Genomic DNA, 12360 nt, shown 5'->3' with positions numbered 1-12360 from the left:
CCTGCACTCATATACCATGAAGTTCGAGTACACTGAGTTTCTGGGTGCGTTCCGAAATGTACTGACAGTACTGTAAAAGTAATTACATCTCTCTTAGATGCGTATGGATGAATAAGGACACAGCGTTGGTTACAGTCCTGGCAGTACTGTCAGTATATTTCGGAACGCACCCTATGTATTAAATTACTTCATTTTTACTTATATTTATTATTTATGTTTTACAGTTCTACGTGTCTATGACATTTCTGTACACTTTAATATTAAAAACTTATCACTACGTTTTTTACTGTGCATGATTTAAAGAGGATTAACCAATCATGCACAACATTTGAAAAGAATACGCGAACGTCATTGGTCACTTCTACTAAAATTCTGCACGATGGAAATGTACTCATAGGCTACGGCGGCTTGAACCAGTTCATTTAGTACTGATCTAAAGGAACTAGCCAATCCCAAATAATCCTTACAAGTAGAAATGTCTATGATTTGTCTATTCCTTTAAATCATTATTAACTAAACCGGTTTAAGACCTTCGTATAAACGTAGTTATTGATCGAATCGCTGATAGAATTGGCTAAAATAAAAAAATAAAAAAAAATTCGGGCTTCCCCGACTGATCTTCATTATTTAACATTCCAACAAGCCAATCGAGGTGAAAAAAAAATTCTTTTGGCTTTTTTCGGAAAAGGGGCTAATCGACAGAGTTACCCAAAATATCACTGCATTTACAAACGTCCGCGTTCAGTTAGGTCTCGTTTGAGAATGACGGTAACACTACTGAACTTCTCGCATAAACCATAGGGCATTTGCCATAATTCCCCTCCAAGGCATTTCAGAATACCTTAAAAAGGGCTGCCTCATGTAGTGGAAGCACCTAATGTGACTCAGATGTCGAATAAACAAATCCAGTGACGAATTCCCGCTCATAAACTTGTTTTATTGCATGGATTTACCGTGAGGGTACCCGGGTACCCCGGCTATTGAACAACGTACAATAGTTTGGGTATTCACATAAGGGTTATGGAATGCATTTGATGCGGTTGGTCTCACGTTCTCAACTTATTTGCGAACACACCTGAAGTGTTCCGGAGCAGATAAAAATGTTAGGACAAACGCACGAAAAGTCCTACAATGAGCCGACCTAACAGTTCGGAACCATATTTCGTTACTGAACCATAGTTACGGTTATTAAATTTCAGACAAATTGCATCGGCTGATTTCGGCTGGTGACAAAAATAGGCCGAGGCCATTAAAATTTAACAACCGCAACCGTGGTTCAATTAAGGAATATACCCTGGGTACATGCCGAAATTTACTACCAGTACTACGAGTCTGTTGTGCCGATTGTGTCGCGATTAGCTAATGGCCAATTTCTTCACCTTCGGATAAAATTTATCCTGCGGATAAATCCGCAGCTAGCCAATTATTTTCATGTTTTAGAAATTTATCCGCATGATACATTATATCCGAAGGTGAAGAAATTGGCCGTAAGAGCTATTCACTTTAAGCGTTTTCACTACATTTGAGTTACGTAATCAACCCCCAGAATTTTAACGAGCGCTCGCTCGGCACGTATCTGCCACATATGGTGCATTATTAGAAACTGATTAGATTCAAATTAATGTTTTTCCACGCGGCCCTATTCCTAGGTACGCTGGCAGAGAGCCAAGCTCTCTAGAGCACAAAGCCAATAAGGAACAAAAAGAAAAAGATTTCCTGAACACAAACCTTTAAGGCCATTCTACAATGCAATATAATAAGAAATAAGGAATAAGAAATAAGCAATAAGATCTTCATTTGATATTTACGTAATTCCATTGAATCCTCCAATCAAGAAGGAGAAAATCGTTTTTAAAACCGAGCGTTTACTAAGTCTCTACGATTTTTATGACGTCTTGGACATAGCAACGATCCGGAAGCGGTTGCTAGGGTCTTTAAGGACTTCACGGAGCACGAAACATCATTGTCAAATGTCACCTGTCACCTGTCATTATCTGTCAATATATAAATATCAAAAAAAATGTGTATGCGTGTATTCATACAGATAAGTGAATCATTACTTCATTTTTAAAGTCACGATGACTTTTATCGTAGAGAAATTTCATTTCTCTAACGATATTGATAATGACCTCGTCTATAGAGCTGGTAATGACAGGTGACAGGTAATGACATTTCACGCATGGAAATATTGGCAAAATATTACGTATTTCACGGAGCACGGAACATGATGAGTAACATCGAGCATGCCACGTTCCGTAATTTATAACGGCTTACGCTAAAAATACATAGCAACGATACGGAAGCGGTTGCTAGGGTCGCTAAGGATTTGACGGAACGACACTTGCGACGCTGACTCCGCTAGTGAAATCGCCCATGGTGGGGAGTGTACCGGGCGAAAAGATATACATATATATATAATCTACATGGCTTCTATATCTATATATAGGTTAGTTATTGACAACAGCGACGCCATCGGCGAAATAGTGAATTTCTTATTTTCGACGTATTTCTGGTGTCGTTTTTTCGTTGATTCCCCTATTAGAGATGGGACTCCTCTACTAGGGATGTTCGATTTTCTTAGAAGAATCGAATTATACAAATCGATTCTGTTAAAAAATCGGAATCAAAGAGTCGATCTTGTAAGAATCGATCTAAAAAATCGTAAACACATTGTTTAAGTATAATTAAAACAAGCACATATAATTTTTATTATTAATACATATTTATTAATTTTGAACTTCAATTGGTTTTAGTTTTTTGATTCTTAAAATTAATTTATAAATTAAATAGGTAATTAAAGAATCAGGCCTTCCTGTTTTAGAAAATGGCATATTATTAAGGAAAATATTTACGAAACACAGGTTTTCTAAAGCATACTTATACTATTTAATTTTTAATAAAAATTTACTTATTTTATTTCTAACTGCCAATCTTTCATAGATAACGAATTTAGAAATAATAACTGTTGTAGATGTTCGGGCGAATGTCTATTCGTAGATTCTGTTACAATATTGCCAGCCCTTGTGAATAATCTCTCTGAAGGTACTGACGTTTCAACAACCGCTGAATATTTTTTGGCAATAACGCTAAGAATCGGGTATGCTGATGAGATTTTGTTATGAACACAAAACTTCCTCTGTTAGCAAGTAAAAAAATTTCAAAAAGGTATCGGATTTTTCGATTCTTGGGGTAAAGTATCGATTCATAAATAAATCAAATAGCATAGAATCGATTTAAAAAATCGATTTATTGACAAAAATAATCGATCTTTTAAAGAATTAAATCGGAATCGAACATCCCTATCCTCTACTCTAGTCTCCATGGGTATTGGTAACGAGCAGGTTTGGGTAAAATGATGATATCTAGGGTTTTTAACATGTCATGTAGACTACCTGGTATTATACGTCGAAAAAGTAGAAAACGTCGAATACGTCAACAACCAACCTAACCTCATTTAAAGCACATCTAAACTGTATAGCAATGGGCAATGATTAATATTTTTTATACTTTTTATAAATTATCAATCTTGAGAAAAGTTTGTGGATGAAATGATGAGTGCCAAGAGTGCCTAAACTAAGGGTCGTATAAGTAATCAAAAATTATATGAACTTTGTTTCTTATTACTTGGTTCTATGTGAATTTCCCGTAAATGCAAATCGACAAACAAACGATTAATGTGTATGTGATGCAGATCACATGCGGATTGCAGATGCGTATAGTTGCATTAACGACCTGAAGGGGCGCCTACATCGCTCGACGTAGACTACATAGAGTAGAAAACTAGGGACGTAAAATACCTAGTATACTACATGTCAAAAACCATGTAATTTACATCGAGTATCCTACCTACCCAACCCTGGTAGCGAGTCAGCCAGAGAACAGCTGATGTATAAGCTCCGTTTATCTTCAAAATATAAGTGCCTGATTGGCTAATAACACAGCGAACCAAGTTTATACAGTGAACCGCGTCGAAGAAAACAGTCTTTAGTCAACTAAAGCTCAAGAGATCATGTCAATAGCTGATAATAATTTATTACTAAAAGTGATTTTATTCTTCATTTTCTTGTGTTGCATAGTGTAACTTAGCTTCAAAAACATGCGTAGTTTTTTAATATTCGTTACAGTTGCAGTTATCGTGATTTCAGTTATCCAAGCCGAATATGCAGGTTATGAAAATATTTTTTATTTCGTTGTTGACTGTTTTTTGATGGATTCAAGAAATCTTACTTATCGTAATATTCTTCACGGAACAAAAATTCTTGATTACTAATTATGTATTTCTTCTGTAGAAAACAATAGAATAGAAGAAAATCAGTTACAGGACACCAGTTTTAATAGCTGCAAGTGTGCAAACAATAATTGTGGATGTTGTGAATATATTGACCTGCCTCGTATTTACATCAATGCTACAGGTAATTCAGTGACGTTATTTATTTATTAACCAGCTGAGTACCAGAGGTCGTACAAAACTCACAAAACAGTGTCACATGGTGCAATAGTGTTTTAATATGTTCAATAGGTTTGTCTCGTTATGTATAACTTTCTGCACTTTTCAAAAAAGGGCAAGCTTTCATTGGTTATTTAAAAATATAATCCAATAAGAATTTGCACTTTTTGAAAATTGCACAAAGTGTAGGTAACAAGAACAAATCTAATATTATCTTGAAAAATGTAGTGGCGCTTGTTGATATAATATATGAACAGCACGATCATGTTGCATAGAACTCAAACTGTTAGTCCAATAACTTTTCAGTCATAAGTTAATGTAATGAATATCATTTTTTGTTTCAGTGTGTACTAACATCACTTATTTGCCTAATGATTATGGAATCTCCATGACAATTTCCTATAACTCTGATACTCTTTTCAATGATACAGTTTCTGGTTAGTCTCCTTTGTATTGATCTATTAAATTAGTATATACATTTATATTATATGACAAAATAAGTGCAATCTGCTATGGCATGTTGTAATCTGTTACAGTTAGAAATCCACCACCAATTTGTTTTGGAGAACATTTTATAGACTCTTTAGAAGTAGACCTCTGCATACGTCTACACAACATAGATTTTGATAAGCACCATCTATCTGCTTGTGTACGTTTTGAAGCAAAAGTAATGAGATGTGTAATTGCCAAACAAGAAATTGGATGTTTCAACATTGCACATCAAAACACTCAAGAATTGGATGTTTCTAATAGGTCTAAGACAATTTTAAGAAAATTAGGTTTCCTACATGAGAAACCTATTGTTAATATGATTTGAATGACTTTACTGTTTGTTCACATCAATATCTTCTACTTATGTAGCATGACTGAATTTTGTATGTATAACATGTTTTTTTTTGAAATGTTAAATACAAGATATTTTTATTAAATAATAAAATTGATCACATAAATTTTTCATAACAGTCAACGTCGAATAATACAAAAATCACATCATTATAAGCTACTCTTATGGTTAAACATATATAAGGCTGTTAATATCCTGAAAAAAAAAAATCAATTTCAATGCTAATTTTCTTTGTGGATCATATAATTGATTTTGATAGAGTGTGATGTAGCAGTGTGAAGTAAATTTTGAAATAGTGGTTATTTCCAAAGTAACGTGTGTCAGATTATAAGTTATAGTTTTGCATTAATTGAGATACTGCTTTTTTTAAAATCAAACTTCTTTCATCATAAACATCATGATGTATTGAAGTTTGAAATGTATTTTAAAGTATAAATTTAGTATTCTAACAATGACTTTGTGTTTATTGGTTTTGAAATATATAGGCCAAGTGTAAAATGCTGTGACATGTAAAAATAAGCCAATTGATTCTAAGTATACTGATCTGTTTTCTACTTCTGCTATATTTAATTAAATAAGATCAAGGCACGTGTGTAATTTAAAGTCCAGGTTTTTGTTCGTTGCGCAACACCTAAATATACCTGTTGTATTTTATCAAGCGTAAAACACGTAAATTGGTCTAACATAACATATTTTTAACTATTGGAATGTCTTAATAGTATTTCGCTTTTAGTTTAAGGACTTTCTTAGTTCAGCAAAGCAATCAGAAGTCTTTTCCATTCCCCTGGACAATCACTCTGTAAAAACAAGAAACGGGTTCAAATTTTTTAAATTGCAAGTGAAGATCACCGGCGTGCATTTTTATTATGAACAAAAATAATTTTTTACATTTTTTATATGATGTGAATTAATAATATAAATAAATGTTATAAGAGACACTGATTAATCATAAACGAGAAGAAAGATTCACAGTATAACTGTGAATTAATTCACGAGCGCAAGCAGAAGCCGTTTAAAATCGTCGCTGCAGTCGCTCTGTAAACGGAAAAGAATGTGGCACATATGTATTAAAACCAAATTCACAGTACATGAATGTATATGTGTTTATGCAAATACACAATGGCACGCATACATGCATATACGAGCTGGTGTAATGTGTGAGTATGAATAACGGTAGTAATGTTTAAGTCTAGTCATTTGGTATAAGACCACTTAATGGTATAATTGCACATTGTATTTTCGGTGGTTTATTTGATTTCAAAACGTATCTAATTATTCCAATCCCTACCCGACACAGCATGCACAATACTGTAACTCAAACCTAATTAGTTCTTGCACATTATGTACAAGTATAAAAAAATGAAATTCCGCGTGCTCACTGTTATATATAATACAATAGAGATTTTTTACACAGTATATGAAATTTCTAAAGAAGATTATAGCAATTAAGGCTGAAAAAATACCACCCGTAATATCATGTAATATATGTATACTATAATATAAAGTTTCCATGAAAGTTAAATATTCTCAGCCCAGTAAGGTAAGCAATAGTCTCTTGTAGTCTCCCGAGCAGTCCCCCTGAAATTCACGAAATATACGGGATGGTAATGTAATTAAAGAAAGTTAATGGAGACATAATGGCAAGAAGATGATTGGTGTACATGCATAAAGTACCAGTGCAATTCGAAGATAGCAGTGCACGTCTTCAAATACATTTCTGTTTTTTCATAACTAAAAGTACTCACGTCAATATCGCCTGCTAAAGACTGGCCATACATTCTCTCGTAGGTCTCCTTGATGTCACCCAGATCAATTTCAGAACGTGCCACGATTATCCGAATCAGGGTGGTATCTGTTGTACCAAGTCCTGACATTGCGTCGTGAAGACGCTTTGCGAAATAGCCAGTTTTGTCACGAGCGCACCTTACTGAAAAACAAAAACAATTGTCATATTTACACACATGTTTAGTACATTAAATTTTCTTATTCCCGTAAAGATATCATCATTGGTAAATGCGAATGAGTGCTTTATATAAAATTCAAATATGTATTTACCAACGGCAAGGTAGCCATCTTCAATTGATCCTGAGAATTCTCGCTTAATGGCATCCTCCAGATCGTGTCCAGCCAGTCTTTCATACTCTTTGAAAATCTTACGCAGTTGGGGATAACTTTTGGTAATCAAAATAGAGTTGAAAACACTTTCATCGGTACCCCATTGGCCTTCACCAGCTTCAAGCAGGGCCTGGGCTGATTCGATGGCAGCAGCTTCATCTACTGTTGAATCTTCGTCCCGATTAGCCTATAAATAGCAAAACATTGATTACATCACGAAATATCATAAACAGAGTTATTCACGGCAAACACACCAGCTGAAAATAGCCCCGAATGAGTGATTTCATGAATCGGAGCACGGCAACATCATTAAAGAAATAAAAGATAATATCATAACATTGCTAACATCATGATTTTCACATTCTTTCATTTGTTTAAGAAGGTCACACTGCCTCGATTAACAGAATTCTTCAATCGAGTCCAACTTTAGATGGTGCTTTTGACGCGAATAACTATGTATACAATTACATATTCCAAATCCAAAAGCACTTGTGTTACATGCATGAAAATTACTTACACAGGACAAAGATACCAAGAGCCGCTTGAAATGTCCAGAAGTATCTCCTTTGAGATCACTCTCTAGATCACTTCCGTATACTGAAAGAATATAAATAAATTAATACTATAAATAATTGTACGTTATGAAGCACAACTTAAATTCATTACATCAAACTTATAATTTTCCTTGAATAAAATACTATGCTGTATAAATTAAATTAAAAAGAAGTGCAGAGTAATCAAGTCACTTCCTTTCTATTATTTTAAGATGACCTTGATTACATGACGAATTTTTCATTACAATACTACGAATCTTATACTTTGCGTTTTTTAGATATATTTACAGGTATCCAAGGTCAACTATTGTGAAGTGAGTCACCAAATGAGGTAATGCTGTAAGGAATTCCCGTCCTACAACCAAGGCTAAAGGCAATTAGTCAATTCACTCACGATCCTTGTAGACAGCAGAGATAGTTTGTATGCCATAGTTGCTGAGAGAAGCAAGAACTTCAATGATGGCACCTTCATCGGTACCGATACCAGAAATTGCATCGTGTAATTCACGTGCATAATATTCCGGCAAAGGAGTCATCAGGGCGACAATCGCATTCTCAAAATTTCCACCCAGCTCGGATTTTAATTCCGAAATGAGATCCTTTCCATACATAGTTTTAAATTTGTCAGCAATTTCTAGACGTTGAATGATACCACGATGAGCAAGAACATCGATGATAGCTTGCTCGTCGGTACCAAAGCCTTTCATTGCAGTTCTGAGAAGAGCGGCATCGGCTTCAGGATCGAACGGATCGGCAGGATAAACAGTGGGCGTCGGCTGCTTGACGAAACATATAAATTATAATAATACTATTCTAAAAATAGTTACTCATTAGGCTTAATCATGACTCGCTAATGTACTTATCAAAGTTAATTACCTGCCCGTGAGCATATCGTGTGGTCGACATAGTTTCTTGTTATCTAAAAAGAAAATAAAGATTAGGTCTCATATAATACATATGTAATGCTAAATGAAACATCTAAACATTATATACACAGTCTAGTCAGAAAAAGTATTAATTCGGTTCATTGAACCAAACGGTATTGGCATTAACGCATTTTCTATAGACATTTGATTTTCTTCATTCGCTAATTATAACTATTTGTATATACTCTGTTACTTTATAATTCCACAAGACAACTCAAGTATCGCCACCTATGATATAATTTCTTAACTACTGTTGACATCAGACATATCTCCTTTCTCATTTAGTTAATTGACATTTCACCATATAGGTGCCCCAAATTCCTCTCTCTCACCCTCCTTAATAAGTACAAAAATATCTCAACGTCAATATAGTGGAGAAATCGACATGGCGAGCATAATCAATCCACGAACCGTAGCCACGTAACGCGGATTCACAGTTATTCCGACAAAAAACCGATGAACTCACCGGCTAGAACGAAGAAACGAAATGGATTTGAAATTATTGCAAAAGGATTGGATATACGGTATAATATACCTTAACACTGCTTTCCTATCGATTCGGTAAGAATTCTCTGGGTGTGGCTGCGAAGGTTGGTTTTAATGCGAGACACGAAGTCACGTTAACTGAAGCAACTCTTTTGGAGAACTGGTACCCAACTTAGTCGAGTCGACTGACGCTTGGGAGCGGCCGGTTAGTGGGAGCGACTCTGGGAATAAAAAGGATATGCCGGACTGTTGGTGGGGAGAATGAAAGTTGGTCGGTGGGGCAAATGCTGACAAGGATATCGGAGAAATAGAAGGCGTCAGGAAGGAAGAGATTTGCAAAAAGTTTGCAAAAATGATTGTTCCTGATACATAGAATAAATACATAATACGAGGGTGGAGTTCATTCAATTAATCCGGCATGCATAAGGTACAAAAATTTACCTGAGAGCATAAGGAGGGTGTGACAGATTCGAATACGTATATCGGCATATTTTGAAAAATTTGATTTGATTATACATATAATACAATTGATATTTATTTAACGGGACTCCGGATCTCATATTTACAATACTAGTAAAATATAAACAAAAGTTGTAAATTACAAGATTTTTTCCAGATGTTTTCGCAAATTACAGTTCAGCATACATTCTGCAAAGTTAACGATCATTTTGATACCACTTTTGCAATTGTTAACTAAAAGCTGAAATACGATACCAAAATTTTCTTGTGAATTTGAAAAATGCGAACAATTTCAGGCCAGATTACTCTCTCAGTTTTAGGTTAATTAAAAAGTGTCTCCTAGAAATTTCATCCACTATTACCACTTAGAAGCTGAAATATCTCGACAAAAATATTAATATTTTAACAATGGAAATATATTTAATATAGTGCATTATTTTACTACTTTCATTTCGTATATCTCGTAAACTAGACGGTAGGTAATTTTGAAATTTTGTACACATGTCTCTTTAGCACCTGCTAAGAATATATAAAAAATTCAGACCCGTATCTTGTATCTGCTCGAACCACCTTAATAGACAAATAAGAGAAAAACAAATGAATTAAGAATAATTAGTTTTATTAACATCTATGTTTTATGTCATTTTACACACCTAACTTTATGTACGCCGAATTGAAGGCAAAGTTGCGGTGCCAGTATGGCGAGACATTTTGGCGCTTTCCGTGGTGGTATCGATTATTGGATAAAAAAAGAATTATGGATTCAGGAAATTTCAGGGTTGAATGGTACAGAAAATATACATGTTTATTTAAACAAAAACTGAACAAAAAAATAATGTCCGGTGTTTCATATTTTCAACGACGTATGTGTATGTAGTATTTTTTGTTATTAATTAATACTTTTAGGGAAATTAAGTATCGATCATTTCCAGGGTTGTAAGGCAGTTATTAGGATAGTGTATGTCATTATGTGTGTCACTATGACGTATAAATATATGCGCGATGTGGCTAAGGTTTTTAATGATGAAATTATATGACGCGACATGTATATTAAACACGTCATTCGATGATACATAGGCGTGAGATCATATGGATGCTGAATTTTTCTTGAATTCTTAGTATTATTCTACTTACAGTAAGATATGAATAATCTTAATAGAGTGAATATTCCTTCGACATGCAGAATGACTCATCGATGATTGATGAGTCACGTGATTTCAATACCAGAAAACAATGATTGTTTCGGTTCGGTACAGAAATAGACTTAAAGTCTTGGAAGACTTATGTTTTGCGGTTTTATTTTATCTCAATTGAATCTCTTTAGCACTATTATTGACATGGATCGTTACATATGTAAGTAACATTTCAACTGCAATTATTCTGTTATTTACTACTAAAAACTAGGTTTTAATTAAATAAGAAAAGTTTATTTAGAGAAAATATATTGTGACAAATGTATTTTATTATTTTAATTATTGTACCTTATATCGCTTACATATTTTTTAATTGAACGATTTGCTATGTGACGAGTTGGAATATTCTGTATGTTATCCAGGGTATATGATAAAAAGAAGTGAATCTGTATTTTAAGGATAGTGCCGGCTTGCGATTCAAAGTTTTATAGTCAGGCCGCGACATTAGATTTTTAGGTTAATCGATAAGAAAGAACGAATATGCTATACTTGCCAGTGCTATGGTATATTTAAATTTAGTTAACTTATACTCAGTGTAATTGTAATTCGCTTTAATTCTGAGAATTAATTAGTTGAAGTACATTATGGCAGAAAAGTCAAAGAATAAGTTACTGTTTAATATTAATCAAATGATCCTCAATATTCTGCAAGGCAGCTTATACTGTAGCAGCAGTGGTGTAAACGATTGTTTATTTAAACACACATATGTTTAATTTCTTTATCAGACCGCGCGTGGTAGAATCTAGATAATATCATATGTTCTATCTGTGAAATTCTTAATCTAAAGTTGCATCTGACTATTCGCTCCGCATGCGTATGTATGTGCATACTATCTAGCGTATACATAAAACGTAAGTTCTGTATATACATTTGTTTTATATGTATGTACACGTATACACACGTTTACTACTATGAACTGTTTAGTACACACATAGCAAAACTTACGTCAAAATACTTCTAATTCTTATCTCTATGCTCCTTCCTGTTTTGTCGTCTTTTTTGAAAAATAAGGATTTGTTCGATTGTAGACTCCGAAATTTTAATATTACTATCCGGAATATATAGTAATTAAAGGTATTCAAAGAATGAAGTTGGCTGGTTGACTTTAGGTACATAGAGGCTATGTTTCCACCGTAGTTGAAGGAGAATTGAAATATATTGGATTATACTTACAGTTCATAGATGTATAGATGTGCAGCACATGCATTTCATCTCTATACTTGATGTGTGAAAACATAGCCATAGATCACTGAAATAGAAGTATACTGGACGCGTACGGTAGTGGAGGGGCGCCACCTAGACAGGGATAACGTGAAAACAGGCCAATATAGCAGAG

At 34.2% G+C, this 12360-nt stretch overlaps 2 protein-coding genes across 6 annotated transcripts; one reads left to right on the top strand and one right to left on the bottom strand.

Annotated features, from left to right (window-relative positions):
- The first annotated feature begins 3434 nt into the window (after window positions 1-3434).
- On the top strand, window positions 3435-5384 carry LOC107264941. Of its 2 annotated transcripts, XM_015733770.2 has the most exons (4): window positions 3458-4166; window positions 4290-4412; window positions 4792-4884; window positions 4984-5384. In XM_015733770.2, exons 1-4 carry the CDS (start codon window positions 4097-4099, stop codon window positions 5262-5264), a joined length of 567 nt encoding a protein of 188 aa, XP_015589256.1. In that variant the 5' UTR covers window positions 3458-4096; the 3' UTR covers window positions 5265-5384. The 2 variants fall into 2 exon arrangements, with proteins under 2 accessions (XP_015589257.1, XP_015589256.1); XM_015733771.2 differs by lacking the exon at window positions 4792-4884 and having other exon boundaries at window positions 3435-4166.
- A 268-nt stretch (window positions 5385-5652) lies between these two features.
- LOC107264939 (annexin B9) lies at window positions 5653-12296 on the bottom strand. 4 transcript variants are annotated; one of them, XM_015733767.2, is made up of 7 exons: window positions 9422-9586; window positions 8837-8879; window positions 8355-8736; window positions 7924-8003; window positions 7347-7593; window positions 7037-7218; window positions 5653-6088 (listed from the first exon to the last, which is right to left on the bottom strand). In XM_015733767.2, the coding sequence occupies exons 2-7, from the start codon at window positions 8864-8866 to the stop codon at window positions 6038-6040; spliced, it is 972 nt and encodes a 323-aa protein (XP_015589253.1). In that variant the 5' UTR covers window positions 8867-8879; window positions 9422-9586; the 3' UTR covers window positions 5653-6037. The 4 variants fall into 4 exon arrangements, with proteins under 4 accessions (XP_015589253.1, XP_015589254.1, XP_015589255.1 ...); XM_015733768.2 differs by lacking the exon at window positions 5653-6088 and adding an exon at window positions 6109-6326; XM_015733769.2 differs by lacking the exons at window positions 5653-6088; window positions 9422-9586 and adding exons at window positions 6131-6869; window positions 12198-12296.
- Between the last annotated feature and the right edge of the window lie 64 nt (window positions 12297-12360).

The sequence above is a fragment of the Cephus cinctus genome, unplaced genomic scaffold (genome assembly GCF_000341935.2).
Source record: "Cephus cinctus unplaced genomic scaffold, Ccin1 Ccin1_scaffold0204, whole genome shotgun sequence".
Lineage (NCBI taxonomy): Eukaryota > Metazoa > Arthropoda > Insecta > Hymenoptera > Cephidae > Cephus > Cephus cinctus.
This window is presented reverse-complemented; position numbering and strand designations above follow the sequence as displayed.